General features: G+C 37.1%; 1 protein-coding gene across 3 annotated transcripts in view; it reads left to right on the top strand.

Annotated features, from left to right (window-relative positions):
- APPBP2 (amyloid beta precursor protein binding protein 2) overlaps positions 1–24,764 on the top strand; it is a 133,591-nt gene extending 108,827 nt beyond the window's left edge. For all 3 annotated transcript variants that reach the window (XM_086360505.1, XM_086360504.1, XM_086360506.1), the window contains 9 exons: positions 2,882–3,050; positions 6,951–7,040; positions 9,385–9,452; positions 9,533–9,638; positions 10,504–10,628; positions 13,661–13,746; positions 15,368–15,558; positions 16,858–17,023; positions 19,804–24,764. In XM_086360505.1, the coding sequence (XP_086216631.1) occupies positions 2,882–3,050; positions 6,951–7,040; positions 9,385–9,452; positions 9,533–9,638; positions 10,504–10,628; positions 13,661–13,746; positions 15,368–15,558; positions 16,858–17,023; positions 19,804–20,057 (1,255 nt within the window). In that variant the 3' untranslated portion in view covers positions 20,058–24,764. The remainder of the gene's footprint in view (positions 1–2,881; positions 3,051–6,950; positions 7,041–9,384; positions 9,453–9,532; positions 9,639–10,503; positions 10,629–13,660; positions 13,747–15,367; positions 15,559–16,857; positions 17,024–19,803) is intronic.
- The last annotated feature ends 885 nt before the right edge of the window (positions 24,765–25,649 follow it).

Below are 25,649 nucleotides of genomic sequence, written 5' to 3'. Positions count from 1 at the left end.
ACCATTTATTGCAAAGGCTGTCTTCCCCATTATATATTGCCTGCATAGTTAGAATGAAGCTCCTGATGGTCATAAATTCTTTCTCTCTTTACTAGATTTCACTTTTTTTTCGTTGTGGCAGGGATCATTGCAAACTCTGGGTTATTAAATGAGCAATTTGTCAAGTGACAGTGTCTCTTAATTTTGTATTACTTTAGCATGAAAAGTCTGTATACCAAAACATATTTTTTTCTACTTTTATATTTCTGGTTTAAAATATAAATCCAATCAACTCATCTGATAATTACATATATTTTTTCTTCAAGTTGAAATTTTGGGGTTTCCCTGGTGATCAGTGGGTAAGACTCCATGCTGCCAGTACAGGAGGCCCAGGTTCAGTCCCTGGTCAGGGTACTGGATCCTGCACACCACAGCTAAGAGAGAAAAAAAAAAATCCTGCATGCCACAAGTAAACATCCCACATACTGCAACTCAGACCTGTTCAGCCAAATAAATACTAAGATAAATAAATGGGGGAAAAAAAGAAATTTGGTATCATGGAAGGTACTTCATTCAGAATGTTGGATTAACCTTGTTGCTGTTGTTCAGTTGTTTAGTCATCACTCTTTGCGACCCCATGAACTGCAGCAGGTCAGGCCTCCCTGTCCTTCACTATCTCCCAGAGTTTGCTCAGACTCATATCCATTGGGTCATTGATGCTTTCTAACCGTCTCATCCTCTGCCACCCCTTTCTCCTCTTTCTCTCAGTCTTTCTCCATATCAGGGTCTTATTTGACTCTTGGTATCAGGTGGCCAAAGTAATGGAGCTTCAGCTTTAGCATCAGTCCTAACGGTGAGTATTCAGGGTTGATTTCCTTTAGGATCGACTCGTTTGATCTCCTTGCAGTCTAAGGGACTCTCAAGAGTCTTCTCCACCATCACAGTTCAAAAGCATCAGTTCTTTGGCACTCAGCTTTCTTTATGGTCCAAGTCCCCGGTCTATACACGACTACTGGAAAAACCATAGCTTTGACTATACATACAGACCTTTGTCAGCAAAGTGATGTCTCTGCTTTTTGATACACTGTCTAGGTTTATCATAGCTTTTCTTCCAAGGAGCAAGCATCTTTTAATTTTGTGGCTATATGTAGTCACAGTGATTTTGGAGCACAAGAAAATCCATCACTGTTTCAGCTTGTCCCCCATCTATTTGCCATGAAGTGATGGGACTGAATGCCATGGTTTAGTTTTTTGAATGTTGAGTTTTAAAGCCATCTTTTTCACTTTCCTCTTTAACCTTCATCAAGAGGCTGTTTAGTTCCTCTTTGTTTTCTGCCATTAGAGTGATATACTGTGTTGTTTTATATGAGGGTTTTAGTCTTTTCTAAAAGCAGTTAATTGTATGGTGAGTGTTGGAAGGATGCACATTGTGTAATGTTCCACCTTATTGAATAATCCTGATGATTCAGAATTACTCTTTATTTTTGCCTACTCTGGGTCTTACTTGTGGCATGTCGGATCTTTCTTTGCAGCATATGGGATCTAGTTCCCTGGCCAGGCATCAAACCTGGGCCCCCTGCCTTGGGAGCACACACAGTCTTAACCACTGGACCACCAGGAAAGTCCCCCAAAGTACTCTCTTTTAGAATAGCTTGGTGATTGCCTGGGGGGAGGGAGAAGGATGAATTGGGAGTTTGGGATTGGCAGATGCAAACTGGTGTATATAGAATGGATAAACAACAGGTCTTACTGTATAGCATAGGGAATTATGTTAATACAATATAGTAAATCAACTATACTTCACTTTTTAAAAAACAATAGTAAAATTACTCTCTTTTTTCCTGACTATACAACAGAAAGCTAGAGATCAGAAGATTGTTACCATCTCTCTCATCTTGGGTCATTGATATGTTAGTATTTTTGGAATAGATATAAAAGTTAGATATTAAGTATCTGGGTTTCGTTTAATACTCCTGAAGAATGCTTCCTAACCTCTCCATACTTGGTTTTCTTTCTCTTTTTTTTTTAACTTGGTTTTCATTCATTTATTTATTTTCCACTTGGTTTTCTTTTAAATGATGTTTATACCTTGTTCCCTCTCAGAGCTGAGCATTTTCATAAAATTATATTGGCATGATATATGGACATAATGTTTTAGCCAACATCATAATAGATTCTTAAATATATGTCAGGTCCTCACAGTGTTCTGTCTCATATGTGGTTCGTACAGATGTATACCCTGTTGCTATCTTGACCTCAGTCTGACCTAAAGCATTTTACTACTCTTACATATCACTAGATAATCAGCATGGTTTTGCAGATACTTGTGTGTAAAAAATTCTGTATTTTTCCATCATAGAGGATAAAGGTTATGAAAGAAAGAACTGGCAGTACCACAGTTTTCAGTGAACTTATCTTACTAGAAAGATAATTGAATTAAGCATTTTTATAAAGCAACAAAAAGGTTGCAGAATATACTAGAAAAAAGAATGGAAAGTAATGATAGGTAATAGGATTTCATGTTGATCTTTATTGTCTTCATTATTTTCCAGATCTCTTATAATAAAACTGTATTACTTTGGGATTTGAAACAGAGAGAGTTTTAAGTAATACATGTAGTACATGACAAGTGCACAAAGTATACAAAATATTTAGAGAGGATAAGGAATCAACATTGGATCAGATTAATCACCGGTAGCTTTCTGGGATGAACATACACTTCTTTCTGTGTGTAGTCAGTCCCAGCTTGGGCCAGACAGTTGTTTTCCAGTAGTGCCTCGTTTCTTCTGTCTGGTGACCTTAACTCATTTGGGTGCTATGTAGCCATCTGTAAGAGGTTACCAAGTCTACCATACAGAAAATAGCTATCAGAAATAGGCTCATATTATTTGTGCAATTGCAGATTGCTTCATGTGCGAAATGGAAACTGCAAATACCATTTGGGTGAAGAAACGTTTAAGTTAGCTCAGACATATATGGATAAACTCTCAAAACATGGCCAGCAAGCAAACAAAGCTGCACTCTATGGAGAACTGTGTGCACTCCTGTTTGCAAAAAGTCACTATGATGAGGTGAGTGTTTTGAAGTATATTTCATTATAACCAGTAAGTATCTGTTAAGCTGAAAATAAGTCATATAACCTCATATCTGTCTTAATCTCATTTTCAAATAATGGGTTTACTTAAAGCAATATACATTTGTAATGGAATATTTTAAATAGGCAAAGGAGTATTCTGTGAGATGGATTTTAAACATACACATGTACAATTTTACGTTTGTTTTTAATTTGACTAAATGTACTTCTGCCTAAATTATTTTGACAGCGTGCTCTGTTAAATGAACCTTTAGTGGGTGCTTTATTATTGGTTGTGTAGCTCTGGGTGAACTCTCATAAATTGAAGGCATTCATTTCATTGGGAACCTAGATTTTATTTATACTTTAATTGCATTGTTTTGCTTCTATCTCTGAGTTATCAGAAAGTAGTAGCCTCCATTTTGGCTTTATACTGTTAAATTAAGGCTTTGGTGCTAATGAATACATAGTTGAAAAGTGAACTGTGTGGGCTTAACTCTTTTACAAGGTTACTTTATTTATGGAGGAATATCATAATTATTTTGCACTGTCAGATAGCTGTCATTTAGCTTTAATATTTTAAAATTGCCCTAATGTCAATTTTTGCCCTGCAATGTAAATATATATATATATGTTCCACATTTAAAGGAAAGTTACCATTAGAAGTGAAATTAGAGAATTCTAGAATAACTGTAAAGTGATGTTTACAACCCCAAAGCTAGGATCATCCCACTTTTAATATTTATCAAAGAAGGCATTATCAAAGAATGTTGGAAGTGTTGAACTTGTTGAAGTGTATGGTGAGAGTTTGTTAAGTTTTTTAAGAAACTGCCAGATTGTCTCTACCAGCATACGTTCCCACCAGGAAGAAGTGAGAACTCCTGTTACTCCATACCCTTGCCAGCATTTGATGTTAGTGTTGTAGATTTTGGCTGTTCTAAGAGGCATGCCTCATCGTTTACATTAACTATTTTTCAAAGCTTAATATTTCATTCTAAGATGAGTAAGTGCTGAGGATCTAATTATAGCATGCTGACTGTAGTTAATACTATATGTATATTTGAAGTTTCCTAAGAATAGCTCTTAAATGTGCTCATCACACATAAAAAAAGAGAACACTGAGGTGATGCATGTGTTAATTAGATTGATTGTGATACTCATTTCACAGTATGTATGTATATCAAATCTTGTACAATTTAAATATATACAATTTTTGTCAATTATACTTCAGTAAAGTTGGGGGGAAACTTTTTTTAGTCATCAAGCTTATTTGTTAAAATCTAAAATCCTAATCAGCATGCCTGCATTTTCTCAGGAGGTTTATATATTTTTTCTGGTTCTTTTTGATGCTGAATTCTTGTGTCTGCTGAATTAGTTCTGTTGATGAATTGTTTTGCTGCCCCTTTTATGCAGTAACTGTTCCCAAGCGTGTCAGTCTAGATATAGAATTTGGCCCTTTTCTGTTGTTTTACACACCAAAAACAAAGAACCCCATTCACAAAAGGCCTTTGTGTGGACAGCCTTTATGGAAATGAGAATGAAGTAAACAGCAATGGTATTTGCCTGCCTGAAAAGTTCTTCTGGGAATTCCCTGGCGTCTGGTGGTTAGAACTTTGGCATTTCCACTGCAGAGGACCCAAGTTCAGTCCCTGGTGAGGGAACTAAGATCCTGCAAGCCATGAGGCATGGCTAAAAAAAAAAAGTTCTTTAGGTGCCCCACCATGACCATCCTTTATCTCTCCACATATGCCCTCCTCATCTTGGCCGTCTCTGATTGCTCTTTCATTGTTTCTTTTCATCTCTGTTTCTCATACTCCCCTGCATCCTTCTTTCTGTTCTGTAAAGTAAATCATGTCTTGCCATTTTTTACTCCTGTACTCAGCTCCAGGCCCATCTTCTTCTGTCCAGACTCAACAGTGTATTCAGTGGAACAGAAATATCTTTTATTCACCAGTTTCCACTTTATTTACCAGCAGTTACTGTTTAAGTGACAGTTTTTTTCTTTCTGAACATTTGAATTGGGGGGTGTTATACTGGAGAAGGAAATGGCAACCTACCCCAGTATTCTTGCCTGGAGAATACCATAAACAGAGGAACGTAATGGGCTACAATCCATGGGGCTGCAAAAGAATCATTCACGACTTAGCAACCAACAGCAACATACTATATTTTATTCATGATCTTTGGAATTCGCTGCACATTCATGAGGAACATTTAAGTCTAGAGATGTTTCTCGTGTAATTTTGATAGTTTATAAATTTGTCATTGATACCTACAGAAAAGTACACAAATCTTGAGGATATAGTTTGATGCATTATCACCATATTCTGCTCTGAGTCCATATAGTCTAGGATATACCAAGATAATACCAACCTCCAAACAGCACTGACTTGGAATAACACCAGTTGATTCCTTGCTCATGTTGCTTCATGTCTTGGTCTGTCTGTGGCTCTGCTTCACATCATATCTACACGTTGATCAAAACCCACATGTTGTGGAGCGGCCTCTGTCTAGAACTTTACCAGCATTGGAGCAAAGGCAAAAACAGTATGGGGAAGGAATTACTGGTTCTTGAAGCTTTCTCCTAGAAATGGCACATTTCACATGAACTCTGCTTATATTTTAATTAATATTTTGGCCAAAGGAAATCTTAATGTGAAAGGGAAGTTTATCTTTCCTCAAGCTGCTGCTGCTGCTGCCAAGTCGCTCCAGTCATGCCCTACTCCATGCGACCCCATAGATGGCAGCCCACCAGGCTCCCCCGTCCCTGGGATTCTGCAGGCAAGAACACTGGAATGGGTTGCCATTTCCTTCTCCAATGCATGAAAGTGAAAAGTGAAAGTGAAGGCGCTCAGTTGTGTCCGACTCTTAGCGACCCCATGGACTGCAGCCTACCAGGCTCCTCCATCCATGGGATTTTCCAGGCAAGAGTACTGGAGTGGGGTGCCACTGCCTTCTCCGTATCTTTCCTCAAAGAGGGGCAGTAAATATTTTAAAAGCAGTATTACAATTTACCACAGATTTTACATTCTTACTGGGGCAAAATCAGCTTATTTAGTATCTTACAAACCAGGTGTTTTTTAACCCAAATCATTTTTGCTTATTTTTTCCTGTTTTGTTTTTGCATCAAAATTGCTTCTGAAGAGTTAACATCTTTTAGGTGGAATGAAAGAGATGGAAGCTTATAGAAGAAAACAAATGTTTACTTTCTAATTTTCAGGTGGTTTTCCCCACATTTTTATGATCCTTTTGTAATACTTTTTGTTTCCTTGAAGCAGTTCTTACTATCCAGAATAATTCATTTTGCTTCCCCACCCTCCACCCTACTAAGCACTAGGGGATGAACGACATTCTATTTTTGTCCCCTACTAGATACCTAGGCCCTAGCACATTGTGTGACACTGTCTCAAAGAGGTGTTGTGTTGGTTAACTGTATCACTGCACATAAAATGCTTAGAACAATAGCTAGCACAAAGTGAGCACCCAACTACACAAGCGATTGTAGTAGAACAATATCACAAAGAAGTGTTACAGTAGGGGGAGGAAAGTACAGGAAACCTTGTCCGGAGCTGAAACCTGAAGGACAGCTTAGGTGGTTTAGGGGGTTGGAGGAAGGAGGGGGATGTATCGTAAGGCAGAGGAAATGGTATGTGCAGAGGCTCTGGGACAGAAAGAACATGCTTCTGATGTCCTGAATGTGTGTCACATATCCAAAGAAAAATGTAACAAGCATACTTTAAAGAAAACTCAGCCTCTGAGAGGAAATTTTAAGTGTAAATATTTTGTGTGTCTTCCTTATTCAGGTACTTGAAAGCTTGCGGGAAAAATTCTTAAGCATTTCATTGAATACTGTCAATTTGATACATCACAGGGTTTGCTCTTCTGTAAATTTTTTTAGGCATACAAATGGTGCATTGAGGCAATGAAAGAAATCACAACAAGCTTACCAGTCAAAGTCGTGGTGGATGTTTTAAGACAAGCTTCTAAGGTAAATATAATGTTAAAATTATTAAATGGATTATAGAGTTTAATAAGCTTCAAATTTGTGTTAATTAACCTGCTGTTTGGGGGCTTCCCTGGTGGCTCTGCCTGCCAGTGCAGGAGACACAGATTTAATCCCTGATCTGGGAAGATCTTTTGAAGAAAGAAATGGCAGCTCACTCCAGTATTCTTGCCTGGAGAATCCCAGGGACAGACGAGCCTGGTGGGCTGTAGTCCATGGGGTCGCAAAGAATCAGACACAACTGAGTGACTGAACAGCAACAGCCACCACCTGCTATTTAAAAAATTAAGTGTTGCATACTCATGGATACCAACATCTATTTTCTAAATTTTTCTGCTCAGTTTCAGGAATCTGGCTTCTTCTTAAACCTTTACAGCAACCTGAATTCCTTATGCCATGATTGTATGGGCTTCGGTCACTTTTCTGCTAAAGGATATCCTAGTATTAAACCTTTCAGTCACAGTATTGCAGTCTCACAGTGTGATAGCTTTCTGTTCTTGACCTGATAGGCAATACTTACATGGTGTTTCTTCTTACTGGGTAAAAAAAACAGAATGAATTAAGTCTTTGAAATCATTTAGTAATATTTTTAAATTGCTGCTTTAGTAAACTGAAGCTTTAAAGCATTGATATAATTTTCAGATATAGTATTTCCCAGAGCTTTTCCATTTTGAATATTCCACTTTGGCTGGTTTTACTTACGGAAATTTCAGTTAGAGGAATTTTTCTAAAATGACAGATTTAGAAGAGTCTTAAGATTTCTATAAAATTTATTAAGTCATTTTAGAGCAAGTAAATAGCATAAATATTCAGGTAATCATTAGAGCTAGAAGAGACAGTAATATGTTTTTTAATTTAAAACATTGAATATGCATTTAGTATAAAAACAGCTTAATTTATGTGCAAGATTTATATTTCTGTATTTAAATGATACTTAAAGTCTACTGACTTTCCCATGAATCAGAACATTTTAAGAAGTAATAGGAATACTTGGAATTCTGTACATTTAAAGATTATTAGATGGAAAACTTCCAGATAGTTTTAAGCTACTGGGATATAAATAAGTACTTTAGGAAATAATGGTGAACCCTCTCCCCCCACCCCACCCCCCACTATTTTATTTTATTTATTTATTTTTAGATGTAAATAACATATTTAATTTTTTTAATAGATAGAATTGAAAGCAGGTTTGTTCCCCAACAATCTAGATGGAAAATGCCCTTTCCCATGAAGTTTTCTACGTATAGATAAATACGCTCACCAAAAAGCACCTCTTTGAAATACTATTAACTTCATTAATGTCTCTGTGCCTCAGTTTCATTCTCTTTAAAATGGGAATTTTGAAGAGACCTTACTTGTAGAGTTTTCCTTTCATTAAATGAAGCAGAGCATGTAAAACACCCAGGACATTGCTTAGTAGAGCTAAGCAATGTATTTCATTTAGTTTTTTTTTTTTTTTTCCCTAGACTACAGAGCTAGTCATCAAGACAGTATGGTACTGGCACAAAGACAGAAATATAGATCAGTGGAACAAAATAGAAAGCCCAGAGATAAATCCACACGCCTATGGACACCTTATCTTTGACAAAGGAGGCAAGAATATACAATGGAGAAAAGACAATCTCTTTAACAAGTGGTCCTGGGAAAACTGGTCGACCACTTGTAAAAGAATGAAACTAGAACACGTCCTAATACCACACACAAAAATAAACTCAAAAGTGGATTAAAGATCTAAATGTAAGAACAGAAAGTATAGAGCTCCTAGAGGAAAACATAGGCAAAACACTCTCTGATGTAAATCATAGCAGGATCCTCTATGACCCACCTCCCAGAGTAATGGAAATAAAACCAAAAATAAACAAATGGGACTTAATTAAACTTAAAAGCTTTTGTACAACAAAGGAAACTATAAGCAAGGTGAAAAGACAGCCTTCAGAATGGGAGAAAATAATAGCAAATGAAGCAACTGACAAAGAATTAATCTCAAAAATATACAGGCAAACCCCCTCCCCCCCCCCCCCCACTATTTTAATAACATGTAAGAATGGGAATATATGAGCTTTTTAAGATACCTTTGTTATAACAGTTTAGTTCTGGGCATGACTGAAAATTTTAAGTTTTATAATTACTCAGGATATATACACATCTGTTTATAATGGAATTTTCAAATACTTGGAAGGAAAGAAATTACAAATAGATCCATTCTATTTATGTTTGAAGATGTTTTTTTCTTTTTAACCATTGTAGTTTGAATATATAAATCGTATTTGTTTTAACACATTCATTAACTGTTTGTGAGTTATTTAACAATTTTTCATTTCATCTTTAGGCTTGTGTTGTAAAACGTGAATTTAAGAAAGCAGAGCAGTTAATTAAACATGCAGTGTATTTGGCACGGTACGTGATTGTTATTAAAAATACCATTTAAAATTGTCTCTCTCTACTTTATATCCTAATAGTTTTGTATCTTTTTATAGGGATCATTTTGGATCCAAACACCCAAAATATTCTGATACACTGCTAGATTATGGGTTCTACTTACTCAATGTAGATAATATCTGTCAGTCTGTTGCAATTTATCAGGTATGTTAATAGTTACACTTTTTCTTTCAACCTAAATTGACTTGCTGACCTATAATTTGTTTATGGTGTATAAACTACTCTCAAAAAATAACTTTTTCGGAGCCCCTTCTCATATATGGCACACCATTATTTTACTAAATAATAACAGAAGTAAAACTTAACTTCTTTAGGAATTAAAGAAGTAAAACTTCTTAAGACTTACTGTTTTAGGAATCAAAGAGGCTCATGTAGGGAAAAAGTTTGGAGTTGTGGGTCAGTATTTAGTAGTTTTCAATTTTTTCATTTACCCAGATGATGTCTTTGTTGTTACTTTAGCACAAATCATTATAGTGCCTTTGTAGTAGCAAGAAGGGTAGATAACAGTTATTTTAGGCCTTAGTCAATCTTAGGTACATGATTTGTTATGCCATCACTCTGGACAAGGTATCCCTGATTTTATAGTTTATTTCTGAAAAGGATATAGAGAAAAAACACTAATGTAATTCCTAAGACACGTGAATGACTTTTATTAGTAAGCCATTGCCTTTTAATTCAGACTTACTCTTCAGAAAATCAAGCCGTGAGTGACTTTTATGTTCTGTTGTGTAAATTTGGAGAAGGAAATGGCAACCCACTCCAATATTCTTGCCTGGAGAATCCCATGGACAGAGGAGCCTAGCAGGCCATGGTCCATGGGGTCGCAGAGAGTCGGACACGACTGAAGCCACTAAGCATACATGTGCTCTAACTACAGCAGAACTTTTTTCCAAAACTGATGGGGTTGAGTATATAAAATATATATTTAGGTCACTAGACTACTTAATTTAACTAGGTAGTGTTTTCTAAGCATTCACAGTATTATCAGTTATTTTCTTGACTCTTTCAGGCAGCCCTTGACATTCGGCAGTCAGTGTTTGGTGGCAAAAATATTCACGTAGCAACAGCTCATGAAGACTTGGCGTATTCCTCTTATGTTCACCAGTATAGCTCTGGGAAATTTGACAATGCGCTGTAAGTTCTACTTTCCTTTTCATGAGGAATTAAATGCTATTGCTATTTTGTTTTGTTTTGCTTTGCTTTTTCCCTAACACAGTACTATTTCATGTATAAATTAATGGATTAAAGTTGTCCTCCTGGAACTTTAACAAGATCCCTAAAATGTTCTTTAAGTCATTTAAAATCATCCCAATTTATAAGCCATTCATTTAGAGCGTATGTGGTTTGACATTGAGACTTTTGTATCATCATATAAAATGTCTTTTTTTTAAGTATCTCCTTCAGTAATTTTTCCTTGACTAATACAGTGGTGTACAAACTTGATCATAACATGCAGAAATACTGAATGACAGTCATCTTTTTTAATGCATAACTGAGCTTGTAAGAGAGAGAGGAAATTCCCAATGGCCAATAATGGACTAAAACCCAAAAGGGTAGGCATGAACCATGGTGTAACTGTTCTGGGGTGGTAAGGCTTAGAAGGCCTTAGAAATTTCTGTAACCTTGGTTGAATACCAGTCCTGGTTTTAAGAGATAAGGCATTAGGCCACAGGAGGCTGTGACTTAAAACTGAAGCCAAGATCAAAGCTACACCCTCAGGGAAAGGGTAGACCAGGGAAAAAACCGCCCACTGGCAAGAGGGGTGACATGGAAGATTGTCCATCTTAGGCTGAGCTCTCAGTTGAACAAAACGAGCCTCGTGGGGGAATTTATAGGCTATAGACTTCTCCCTTGTATTTGGGCATCATGCATACAGGAAACCCCAAACCGAGGAAAACATTAAGAAGTACTTTGAGACTGCTGATTTCTTTTAGGATGCTTTTAAGGAGAAAATACAAAGCTCTTGGTAATAATTAACCTTCAGTCCAAGCCATACAGACTTCCCTTAGACCTAACTCTACCTAAGATGAACTCACCATAAAAAATGTTTTTAAATAAGGGAACGTTTTCTCTGTGAGTGAGTCAGAAGGCATGATGAACAAGATTAGAACACTAAAAATATCAGTTAACAGAATGTTTTGGTTGATGCTATAAAGTAAGGATTCTTAGATGACTAAGGGTATAAATGGGTTGGCAAACTATGGCCTGAAGGCAAAATAAAGGTTAATTGGAACCTGGCAGTGTTCATGCACTCCTGTTTTGTGTGTGGTTGCTTTTATGCTTCAACAGCAGAGTTGAATAGTTGGGACAGAGTGTGTACCACATAATCTTGAGATGTTTACTGTATGGCCCTGTACAGGAAAAAAAAAATTGCTGACACTGATATAAAAGAAGGAATCAATAATGCTTTAGAGGGAAACTTAAGGAAAAAAGGCAGATATAAAAATAAACTGATTGAACTATATGTATATCTGAGTCACTTTGCAATATACCTAAAGCTTACACAACACAGTAAATCAAGTATACTTCAATAATACAAATAAATGGGACTTCCCTGGTGGTTCAGTGGTTAAGACTCTACACTTGCACCACAGGGAGCATGAGTTATTTCTGGTTGGGGAACTAATATCCTACATGCCGCTTGGAGCAGCCAAAAATACACAGTAACATAAAATGACCGATACATGCTGCAGCTTGAACGAATCTTTAAAACACTGTGCAGGTGAAAGAAGCCAGCCACAGAGGACCGCATATTATATAATTTCATTGCATGAAATGTCTAGACTAGGCAAGCCTGTAGAAACAGAAAGTAAATTGGTGGTTGCCTAGAGTTGGGGGAGTTGGAGGAAAATGAAGTGACTGCTAATGGGCACAAAGTTTCTTTTGGGGGGGATGAAAATATTCTGAAATTAATAGTGATAGGTGCATAACTCTGAAATATGCTAAAAACCTTCTGTTGTACACTTAAATTGTGGTATGAATTATGTTAATAAACACTTATTATGAAAACAAATTATAATAGCTAGAATTAGAAAATAGTCATTGACATTAAAACTCAGTAGACAAATTAAATAGCATTAGATACAACTAAAGAGACAGCAGATTGGAAGATAGATCTGAGAAAATTGATGATTGCTTCAGTTCAGTAGCTCAGTCATGTCCGACTCTTTGCGACCCCATGGACTGCAGCATGCCAGGCCTCCCTGTCCATCACCAACTCCTGGAGTTTACTCAAACTCCTGTCCATCGAGTTGGTGATGTCATCCAACCATCTTATCCTCTGTCGTCCCCTTCTCCTCCTGCCTTCAATCTTTCCCAGCATCAGGGTCTTTTCCAATGAGTCAGTTCTCCACATCAGGTGGCCAAAGTATTGGAGTTTCAGCTTCAGCATCAGGCCTTCCAGTGATATTCAGGACTGATGTCCTTGAGGATTGACTGGTTTGATCTCCTTGCAGTCCAAGAAAGATGGGAATAGAAGGTGTAGAGTTGTTTGAAAGGAACTGGTAGATAAAATAGACAAATAACTTGCCTTCTGTTTGACAGGATGAGCCATGAAACAATAACCAAACATGTCAGATGAGAATATATGCTGTGAAGAAGAATAAAATAAACTAAGAGTTTAGAGAGTGATGGTAGATTTTTTTAGGGTCTTCTGTATAAGCTGATCTGGAAAGACTTCATTGAGGGTAAACCATGTGGATATTCAGGGAACAACCATTCCAGAGAGACAATAAAACAAATGCAAGAATCCTGGGCTAGAACTGCTTCACATGTTCAGAAAATTGCCATTCCTATGTGGCTAGAAGGGAAAGAGGGAATTACTTCTGATAATGGTAGGAGATGTGGTCAGAGAGGTAGCCCAGTGAAAGATCATACTGTATTAAGCCTTGTAGGCTGTGATAGTAATTTCACAGTTGGTTATGAGGGAGATAGATGGGAATCCACTGGGTGTTTAAAAGTTCATTTAATTATCCTTCAAATAAAAATAAATTAAGGGAGGGAAAAAACTCAGTGTACAAAAGATTGGAATGTTACAGCGAAACTTGTCCTTTACCACAGCTAGTTTTAGGGATTCTACCAGTATTATGTTGTAAATTATGGGGGTTTTAATGCCTAAATTATTTGTAACATAAAAGAAATGCCAGAATTTATCTTCTGTATTGCAGGTTTCATGCAGAAAGAGCTATTGGTATCATTACCCACATCCTACCTGAAGATCATCTTCTTTTGGCTTCTTCAAAGAGGGTGAAAGGTACCCTTTGTAATCTGGTCTCCTATAGATAGATAGATAGATGTATTTTAAGACTTCTTTAGCTGTCAATTATAATAGATGCCTACTATCTGACATTTTAAAATTGATTAAAATAGGAATATTTGTTGATTTCCTCAGAATTAGACTGTATATTACTAAAACAGACAATCACTGATTTAACATATTTGCCCACGTCTCTAAGAATTTCCAGTGGTTCATAATGAAAAGTTGTTTGCTTCTCTCATACAACATTGTTAGTAGGCTAGAGTACCCTTCTTTCTTCCTTCCTTCCACTTGCCTCTTCCCTCCTTTTTCTCTTTCCTTTCATTCATTCATGCCTTTCTTTTGAGGGGAGGATTGAAGAATCACCGTGACATTGCAGATGGGTTTTCACACGCCTTCACCTTTATTGTGCAAGACTCTGAAACTGTTTCATATCAGGTTACCTTTAGTGTTGCAAGGCTCGCACCACATACCACTTTCTTCTTTACTTTTTAACTCTTCTGCAGTCACTTACCAAGGGCCTTTGATTTTGCTGACGATTGGGTCACCCATGTGGTAATTCCTTGCATGATGAAGAACTTTTACCTTAATTCTGGAACTAGGCTTTACCTCTCCTTTAGGTTTGCATTTTTGAAGTCATGCAAGTAATACATGATGTCAAGAATTAAAAGAGAAAAAATTAAGTTACTTGAAATCTCATCAATCCAGAATCAACATGTGGGCAAATATTTTTTTTAGGCTTTTCTTTCTTTGAAGACTGAAATGAGTGAATAATTTTTTTTTAGTTCTGTAATCTGCTTTGTTCACTCGATGTAGTACAAACATTTTCTCATTTCAATACGTGTAGGTATATATCCTTTTTTCCGATGTTTTTTCTAGTTTTCTAATGTTTTTAACTGCACCTGTCTTATTGGACCTCTAAATTTTTTTTAACCTTTTGTTCTTTAAAAATGCTACAGTGAGCTAAATCTCTTACTTTTTGTGAATATGAACAATTTTCCTAGCAATAAAATTGCCCGGTTAAAGAATATATATTTGTAAGACTTTAAATGGAGTTTGAGGGTCTCAAATAGGACTTTGAAGTTAAATTATCTTCTTATCTGATTTGACTGGTCAAGTGAGTTAGGAGGAAACCAGTTCTTTTACTTCTATTTGGTTAAAGGTTATATAGTTTGCAAATGTGGTTTCACAGTTTTCAAGAGTGGTTAGGTAGTCCTTGACACAGTTTCACAATTTAAAAAAATTTGCCTTTTCATTCTTGTCTTTCTTCTGTTTGCTTAAAAAACAATTTACGTCAGCAAAGCAAACCGATCTGGTAAAATAGAGAGTAATTCTGCAAAATAATTTGTTGTGTACTGTTGTTTTTCTTACATTTGAAATCCATTATACTATGCAAAATAGAATGACCCCAAAAGTGTTTTGTTTTGTTTTTTCATTAAAATGGAATACGCTCATCTTTACCAGTTCTTTGGTGTGTTATATGGTTTATGGTTCTAAACCATAAACATATAGAAGTGTATACAAGTAACATTTATAAAATTCATTTCTAAAGTTTATGTTCTGATGAGCTTTGATACATGGTTTGAAAGTGCACTGATTTTGTTGCCTTCTTATTTAGCACTTATTTTAGAGGAGATTGCTATTGACTGTCATAATAAAGAAACTGAACAGAGGCTGCTTCAAGAAGCTCATGATTTGCACCTGTCTTCACTCCAACTAGCTAAAAAAGCTTTTGGAGAATTTAATGTACAGACTGCAAAACACTATGGAAACCTTGGAAGACTTTATCAGTCAATGAGAAAATTTAAGGTAGGAGCACATTTTACTGTATTTTTCTGTCTAAGTAATCTTAGGTAATAAAGTACAATGTGAATAATAAATCTTAAGTAATGCTTCTTCAGTAATCTTAAATTATAAAGTATACATTTATTATACTTCCACATTATTTCACATAAGAATTGAGAAAATAGCTAGTATAAAACAGTCAAAATATAAATAAAATTCAAAAATACAAACCATAGAAAAATATATATATCAGACTTAAAACATAGCTCTTAGCTAATAGTTTAAATTGAACACTTAGAATGCCTGACACATAGTTAGATGTGCAAGAAATGTAAGATAATGCAAGTATTGTATAATTGTAGTGGTAAAAATATACTGAATTTAGTTTCCTTTTAGAACTTTGGGTTATAAATTCTTATTACTGTTGATTCCATTCAGTCTCTCAGTCATGTCCGACTCTTTGCGACCCCATGAATCACAGCGTGCCAGGCCTCCCTGTCCATCACCAACTCCCAGAGTTCACTCAAACTCATGTCCATCGAGTCGGTGATGCCATCCAGCCATCTCATCCTCTGTCGGCCCCTTCTCCTCCTGCCCCCAATCCCTCCCAGCATCAGGGTCTTTTCCAGTGAGTCATCTCTTCGCATGAGGTGGCCAAAGTATTGGAGTTTCAGCTTCAGCATCAGTCCTTCTAGTGAACACCCAGGACTGATCTCCTTTCGGATGGACTGGTTGGATCTCCTTGCAGTCCAAGGGACTCTCAAGAGTCTTCTGCAACACCACAATTCAAAAGCATCAATTCTTATAGAGTCACAGTAAGAAAGGAAAGAGAGTTGCTATCTAAGACATTCATTTTTATCTGAAAATCAGTTTACACATTCCTCAGTTAACCTGTTTATTGAGATAAAAATTGTCAAAACTCCAAAAAACGAAATAATAAAATATACTTCTATGTAAAAATTAATAAAGAGTTTCTTAACACAGTTCAATTAAATTTTGAAGTGTGTTAAATTGAAAGAAGTTTTCATTTTAGAATATTTCGACATTAATTTCTTCTAACAGCTTGTTATTACATGGACACGTTTTCTCTTGTCATTTTGGTGTATTTCAGTGTTTCGTCAGCTTATGTGCATAGCTTCCCGAAGCCAGTGATGCTTCCTGTTAGGCAGCTTTTAGAACAATGTAGTGTCTTCTCTGATCAGATTACCTTACGCCATCCATAAACTGTTTTTGGCATTTAGAAGAATGTTACTAATTGGATAAGAGTTGTTGACATAGTAAAAAGTATAATCTAATGGTTAATACAGCTTGATTATTTTTCAGGAAGCTGAAGAAATGCACATCAAAGCAATTCAGATTAAAGAACAACTTCTTGGTCAAGAAGATTATGAAGTAGCCCTTTCGGTGGGACATCTGGCTTCTTTATATAATTATGACATGAATCAGTATGAAAATGCTGAGAAACTTTATTTGCGATCTATAGCAATTGGTATGTTACTTTAAAATTGTTTTAATTGATAAGAGATCAACATGTCTTACATGTTGTATAGGGAAGTGTTATTATTAAGACTTAAATGAGTTTAGAGCTGCTCAGGATCTCCAGGAGCTACTCAGAAGTCTTCTAAAACATTTTGCTAAAGATTATTTATCGATAATTGAAGCCAGTAATAAGAAATATGACAGTAGTGTGTCAAGTAAAGGCAAAAATAGTTATTTTAAAAATTTGTATAAACACTACCTCTAGCCCATCCTCACCCTTCTCCTGATTTTAAATTAGACAAAGTTGAGCTGTTTTAGAACTTGATATAAATGAAATACAGTGTATCTTTTTATATGCTTTGTTTCTTTTGGTGAACATCAATTGTAAAATACATCAGTGTTGTTCATATCCCTGTTGCTTGTTAATTTCCAGTGCCTTGTAATATTGTATTGAATTAGTATATCATTATTTATCCATTCTACTATTAGTTGACATTTGAATTGTTTTCAGTTCAGACCGATCACAAAATAAAGTACTGTGGTCATCATCTAATGTTGTGCCTGTTAAAACTCTTCCCATGTTTTTATTGAATTTGTCTGTCACTTTCTTCTTGGTTTATGGAAGTTCCTTATATACTTTAGATGTAACAAGCCCTTTGTTAGTTAAACGTGTTGCAGATAACTGTCCCTCTACTGCTTGTTTCTTAACGGTGCCTTTCAAAGAACAAACGTTCTTAAAGTTTAATGTAATATTAATTACATATAATATTGTAATTATTGCTCTTTTATTTTATGGTTGGCACTTTTTAAATTGTGTTTTGGAAATATTTTTCTACCCCAAAGTCAAAAGATACTCTTTGGGGAGATTATCTTCTGGAAATTTGTGAGGTAGTGATCAAATTTCTTCCCCTCTTCCTTTTTCCCTTCTGTATGGATATACAGGTTGACCAGGACCATTTTTTCAAAACACTGTCTTTCCCCTCTGCTGTGCTACCTTTGCCTCAAATCATATATCCGTGTATGTGAAGATTCCTCGTTATCCATAATAGATTATCTTGCTTAACCCTACAATACACGTAAAGTAGTTTTAGAATTGTTAACCCGTAGTACTATGAACACCAGTGTTACTGCTTAGAGCCTAATAATTCATTTACATTTTATCTTGTCCTTAACCTGAAGGTATATAATCAGAATACTGTATTCAGAATTTACTTAGGTTGCTTATCTCCCTGCCACCTGCTATCAGTTAAGTTACTCATTTACGAGAGAACTAGGTTCATTTGCTTATGTTTGTGTAACATTCCCCCGTTTTTATTTAGTCTGCTAAATTATTTGACTGTGAAATATTAATACTCTGAAAAGTTAGAACTGTGGAGTTCCTTGGCAGTCCAGTGGTTAAAACTCCTCACTGTCACTGCTGAGGGCCTGGGTTTGATCCGTAGTCAGGGAACTAAAATCCCACAAGCCACATGGCATAACCAAAAAAAAAATAGTCAACTATACAGAAAGGTCTTCTCACAGATGTGTGACTGCCCTTAATTTCTCCTCGCCAGTCATTCCTGTGAGTAACTGGTCTTGTTAGTTTCTCATCTATTTTTTCTGGGTTTTTTGTTTTTGTTTTTTACTTTTGACCGTGCTGGGTCTTGTTGCTGTGTACGGGCTCCTCGTTGCCGAGCACGGGCTCTCGGCATGCAGGCTTTGGGAGTTGTGGCACGTGGGCTCGGTAGTCGTGTCTCTCAGCGCTAGAGCTTGGACTCGGCAGAGTGGTTGTGGCTCGCTGGCTTAGTTGCCCCAAGGCATGTGGGATCCTCCCAGACCAGAGAGCGAACCTGTTTTCCCTGCATTGGCAGGTGGATTCTTAACCACTGGATTACCAGTGTCGTTCTTCTGTATATTTCTGGCATAAGTGTTCAGAGACATAAATATTTTACTTTACATAAAAGGTGGCATACTCCAGATACTTTGCTTTTTTAGAAACAGTATGCCCTGTAAATGAGCTGTGAGATCTTCATGAACTCCCTTCAAACTGAAATTTTATAATTTTATTCTAGAGAGACCAATGACCTTAGACAAGAGAATTTTTTTTTTTTAAGTCTTAGAAGTAGGCTATGAGTAAGACTGTGTTAGTAAACCCTGATAAAAGAATTGAATCTGTTTCAACTGGAGGGTGGAATGATTGGGAGTTTGGGACTGATATAAACACACTGCTGAGTATAAAACAGATAACTAGTGAGAACACACATCGATGTTCTGTGGTGACCTACATGGGAAGGAAATGTAAAAAATGGTGGAGACATATATATATCGGAGAAGGCAATGGCACCCCACTCCAGTAATCTTGCCTGGAAAATCCCATGGGTGGAGGAGCCTGGTAGGCTGCGGTCCATGGGGTTGCTAGGAATCAGACACGACTGAGCGACTTCACTTTCCCTTTTCACTTTCATGCATTGGAGAAGGACATGGCAACCCACTCCAGTGTTCTTGCCTGGAGAATCCCAGGGACGGGGGAGCCTGATGGGCTGCCGTCTCTGGGGTCGCACAGAGTCAGACACGACTGAAGTGACTTAGCGTAGCATAGCATGTGTGTATGACTGATGCACTTTGCTGTATAGCAAGAAAGTAACACAATGTTGTACAGCAAAGGTATTCCAATAAAATTTTTTTAATTGAATCTATTCCTTTTAAAAGGAATAAAACAAAGACACCCTATTTTAAAGAACTAAGCTTGTATTGTAGAAACTACTTGTTATTTCATTATTTGAGCTTCCTTTTTTTTCTGTTTACTTTCAGGGAAGAAACTTTTTGGTGAAGGCTACAGTGGACTGGAATACGATTACCGAGGTCTCATTAAACTTTACAACTCCATTGGAAATTATGAGAAAGTGTTTGAGTATCACAATGTTCTGTCTAACTGGAACCGGTTACGAGATCGGCAGTATTCCGTGACCGATGCTCTTGAGGACGTCAACACCAGCCCTCAGTCCACTGAAGAAGTGGTGCAGTCCTTCCTGACTGCGCAGAATGTCGAGGGACCGAGCTGCTGAGGGAAGACCTCAGTTCACTAACTTACCTTTTCCCAGATTCCAGGGAATTCATACTGTGAAATCAAAACCGTGTTTTTTAGGGGGCTGGAATTTGCATTGAAACACTGGTCCAGTCCTTTGACCCTATTTGGGTGATCCCTTTCTTGCAGAGTGTCCGTAGGAATAAGCATATATTCAGTTATATTCAGCATGTACCGCATGTATAAGTAGTCTGGCCCGTATTTTCAACCTCGTAGAACAAACAACAGGAATTTTTTGTTTTCTTTTTTTAAACAAAAAGTAATTCATTTTGCAGAAAGCCTGAAAGAAAAAAAGAACCCCTAAATAAAACTATTTAAGAGTTTAAAAGAGTTGCATTCTTATTATGTAAGGATGATTTTAACAACTTTTTAACATATAATTCTTCCTTGAGGAGGTATTCAATACTGTACTGTAAAGAAGTTTTATGAGGAAAATCTTTATACACAGTATAGAAAAGGTAACACAACTACTAAGAGCAGAGGGGCATCCTTACCTAGAGAAACGGGTGCAGCCGCTCCAGGGCTGCATGACCAGGGGGAAGGACTGTCAGATTCATCTGAACTGGACCAGTGTTGACCTGTAAGTAATAGAAAAGCTGATAAACCAGCAGTTTTAACTCTTTGGTTGTTTTGGTTTTGTTGTGTTTTTTGGGGGTACAAAAAGGCAAGATGCTCTGATAGCTTTTGCTAACAGGACCAGGAGGATCTGAAAAGGACCAGCCTAATGTAGAAAGGGGTTATTTGGACCAGAGGTTTTAGATGATTATTTTAGCCCCTGCCTTTACTTTTATCATAGAATGATTTCATTTAGATGTATTATGAAAACTGATAATACAAAAATTGTATTCATGTAATAGACACGAGATGAGGGAAATTTGGCAGTTTCAGTGGCATATCTTCAGTCAAGGCACACAGATGGCAATGCCCTAAGCAAGTCTGTAAATACCTGCTGCAGCCATCCCTCTCATTTTATATGCTACCCTAATAACGCAGTTCGCAAGTATATTGGCTGAGTCATGAAATAGCTCATGTCCAGATGGGAATTTTAGGTCAGTGTTTGGTTTATGGGGATTAATGGAAAAACAAATGCCGCCTAATAAGCAATTCTTAGAAATCCTTCATGTTTATGATAAAAAAAAAATTGCAAGCAATAGATCATTTTATATGAAATTCAAGAGTCAAATGTAAAGATTTCCCCTAATGATATATCTATTTCACTAACTCCTCTTTCTGTTTATTGGGTTTTGATTTTTCATTTAAGCCAGTCAAGTTGTTTAATGTTGAGGTAATATTCAAATTTGAGAAGTTGTAACATGTAGCAATTTAAGAAACAAAAAAGGTCTGTTGCCCTTACCTCAGTTCTTATTATAGTGGCCTGTTTGGTGCCTCTATAGTTAAGAATCAGGGTTTTCCCCCCTATTTTCAGGGGTTCATGACTTGGCTGTTAAGAGTTGTTGCTCCTGGCTAATGCTTGGAGTGGTCTGTGGGTGGGTGGATGTGTGCTGAATTTAGGTTTTCTGTCTAACAGGCGTGTTGGGATGGGAGGGGGGAAAATCTAGACTGCCCACCACGTGGAGTGCAGAAGAAGTAATTGGAAATTTCAGATCAATTCAGTTTTAAACACTTTTTTGGCCTTCCCAAATATAACCTTGTTTAAAGCTGTTATTTGCCATCTTGTTAGTTATGATCCCACCGTTTTTAAGTTCCCAGGAGGGGATTCCCTAGGGGAGGTGGAAGAAATGAAACAAGCCCAGATGTCTTTAAGATGATAGCTGTGTGATTTCGAACGCTGGGTTTAATCCTCATACTGAATTATTTTGAATTGAAAAGAGCGCATTGGCACACCTGCGCCTCCCCCTCCCAGTTAATTGCAATCTAATGCCGAGGCACCTCTTTATTAATTACCAAATAGTCTGTGTGACCAAGGACTAACATTTTTAAGTTACTCAGCTCTATCCTCATGGGCCTATATATTTAATACCTCCAAAGATTTTAAGGATAGGCTTTGTATACTTTTGTTGATTATTTAGAGTCCTGTGGTATGTTTGTGGTATAGGAATGTCATGGTAAATTGTTTTCCAATAAATATTTTGAAACTTGTGTTTTCATATGAAGTTTTTTTTTTTTTTAATCTGTATTTTTGGTTTTGTGCATATACAGCGTTTCCTAGGATAAAATCCAGCAAATGACTTAAGGCCTCATCTTCTCTAATTCAGTTTGAACTCAGATCACACTCAGTGATAAAGCAACATGATATTTAGAAGCCTAGGATCACAGGGTGATGTTAAATGACAGCCAGTTTTTCTTAAAAAAAAAAAAAATTGTTGATAGTTTGCCATATTGCCATTGCTTTAATGTAGTTTTCTGTAAATCCATATGCTTAATGCAGACACTCTAGATTGAGAAAAGAGATTGCCAGTTTCTGATAGTGATATAACTTAATATGCTATTATTTCTGGTTCTAATGAAGAATAATACCCTAATAATTTTAAGTGTGGGTTTTATCCTTTTAGTTGGAATGCTTAGGATAAGTTAGGGAGGTGAATATCATCATGATATATGGGGGTAGGGGAAAACAGTCTCAAAGAAAGTAAAATTTACTTCACAATAACCAATTGCTTGAACAGATTTTTTGTATATGGTGGGGTTGTGTATAAGAAAGCATAGACCAACTTAAAAGATTTTTCTGGCGGTTCAACTAATTAAGTAAGTAAGAGGCCTTTGGTCTCGTCCTTTCCTGGCTTTGTTCTCTCTTGTACTCGGGTTTTTTCCCCTAAAGTTTGGTGCTGCTCAAGTTGGGTGCATCAGGGAGCCCATAACACTCCTGTACCACACAGGTGGCCAGTCACTCCTTTGTTCAGTTTCAGAGAGCCAGTTGAGGGTTTTTTAGACCATAATTTTTATGGGTCGCCAAAGCTGACTTTGCCCAAAGCATTAGGACCCTTACATTATCAAAGTTCTGTCTCTGTTCAGCAGAAACAGCTGGCTGTTGCTTTGGAATAGCCTCCTTGCAGGTGTGCTTTGTTTTGTGAAAATGAAAGATTAGACAAGACCTTTGTAACACTCTTAGCCTGTTAGAGTTCATAATTTTGAGAAAACCAGATCAGGCAGCTGCAGTCTTATAAATAGCGTGCCATTTGGCTGCTCCTGACAGTGCAGACAGGATGCTGAGCAGTAGACACATGCCTAGAACATGACTGAAACTTTGGGCCATACTTTACAGATGAAAAGAATGGTTTGCTATGTAGGAGGAGGGACAGCAGGCTTTCCCCACTATCCAAAAGTAGTGTTGCAGTGAAACCTCTGTAAGCCAAAACAGGTGAACAGCAGAGTGGCAGTTAGCTTAGGGCACATCTTGCCAGTCGATGCACAAAATACACTGAGATAAAGCTCAGAAGCTCACACAGGTAAAGCTGTGGCGGCTTGAAGCTGAGGTGCCGAACGTAGTTCCAGGAGAGGAGCGTGGCGGTGCCCTCCCACTGCTCACTGCTGCTGCCTCCTCAACAGCCACGCGTGTGCAGACACACGCGGAACGCCATTTTTGCTGTTCACCTTTTTTCGTGAAAGTGATGGTTTTGGATCTGTTTTCGGTTAGTAAAAACAGGCGCTAATGCAGGTCTTTGATAAAAGCAAAGTAGGATAAAGTGAACTTTGAGAAAGAGGAGGATACCTGTACTAAACTGTCACTCTATTTTTTTCCCCCTGAATCTGTAGCCTGGCTACTTCCAAACTGTTCTTTTTCTGGATGGCAAAGTTACTACTGGAAAAATATTTATAAGTAAAAGTGTCTCTAAGATTTATTTTTGCTCTAAGAATTAGCATATATATTTCACCTCTTGGAGGACCTCAGTTCTTGCTAGAAAATTCCTTTTTTCTTTTTTTTTAATCTGACATTTTAATTCATCTCCAGCTTGAACATTAGTAGTTGTCCGCAACTCTCAGGAATGTTTTAGGCAGAAAACTGGTTTTACCCTGTTGGTGACCTGAAGGAGTGTGCTTGAGGATTTGTTAAAATAATTGCTGTTCTTTAATTGCAATCCTAGGCATCTATAGCATGAGTGGCCTTAGTGAGTTTGTTGAAGTGCACATTTTTCTTTCAAAAGTAAAATTTAAGATTAAAAATATATGCTCTATATAGATATCTAGAAAACTTGGTTTGTGGTGCACAAGCGTTGGATCCCTAAATAACTCTGCAGGTACCGTTTGTATACATTACTCATTTCTGTAGATTCCTTTTATGGGAAGATCTGTTGCCATGGTAACTAAAAACTTTTCACTTCAGTTCTACTTTTATGATGTGAATGAATGCTATGTTTTATTAAATATTACCAGGTCAGTACTATTTTTATACTTTATTAAGCAACCGGGGATTTTAGTTTAATAGACTCAAAAAGCTCTTACGGAAACAAAAGCAAATCACTATCCATTCTTTACATGAAAATCCCCACTAATAATGCCACAGTAATTTCTATAGAAATATCTAAGGTCATTGATGAGTTTTTTAAAGACAATTCTTCATTGTGTCAGAATAACCTTTCATATCACCCTTACCACAGACTTGTAGTGCCCACCATTATTTGTAACCATTAATACCATACTAAGTATGTTTGTAACCAGCATTGTGATATATTCTGTACTTGTATTGCTAAAAATGAATTATTGACTTAATAAATATAGTGTTCCTGCACTCATAGTGTATCTGTTTCCAGTTTAGTTGTGCTTACTTTTGGTTGGGACTTGGGACTGTTTAAACATCACAGACTCTTTTATTAGCGAAGAACACGAGAGAGACTGCCAGAACTGGAGCAGCGGTGCCCTCTTTCTGGTGAGACGTGTGGCAGAGGAGACGCTTGGTAACAGCACCTAAGATGGTGCTTATGAAAGTAGTTTGGAAACACAAGCACTGCATGAATGCAGAGGGCTTTCGGGACTTTACAAAAGTAATCACACCCTTCTTTTCCCTCAGCTCACGTGAAGGCTGAGGAAGGGTGATGAGACAGATAAAGCTCTGCTGGGTGTCTGTCAGCGGCGAAAACCCTGGGTGTGGGTTATGGTTCTAGCCCTGCCTCTTAACGGTAGGAATTTGAGATGTGTCATTATAAGCCTCTTTGTGTTCATTTCCTCGTATGAAAGGTGGGGTCAGCTTAGGTCTTTTTAAAAATCCACCATGAAACAGCATGAATCTAAAGCAGTGAAAACAATGACAGGAAATGAAACCAGATTATGAAGAAAACTGATGAATGTTAGGCAAAGCCCCACCTTCATTTGGCATGGTCAGCATTGACTTCCATCACCTGCCACCTTTGGTGATACATATATCACCAGTTTTTTTTTTTTTTTTTGGCCGAGCCATGTAGCTTCGAGATCTTAATTCCCTGACCTGGGATTGAACCTGCATCTTCAGCAGTGAAAGCGCAGAGTCCTAACAACTGGACCACCAGGGAATTCCCTGGTGTTCCTGAATTTAAATTTATTTCCTTTTCCATCTCCATGACTGAACATGCTCTTCTATTGTTTGAAATGCCATTTCTTGCATAAACTCTCATCAGGCTGAAAGGACAAGGGAAGCTTG

This window comes from Bos grunniens, chromosome 19 (genome assembly GCF_055505025.1).
Source record: "Bos grunniens cultivar Pamir isolate PY7600 chromosome 19, Bosgru_T2T1.0, whole genome shotgun sequence".
NCBI lineage: Eukaryota > Metazoa > Chordata > Mammalia > Artiodactyla > Bovidae > Bos > Bos grunniens.
The sequence above is the reverse complement of the archived record's forward strand: the minus strand, read 5'-3'. Positions and strand labels throughout refer to the sequence as shown.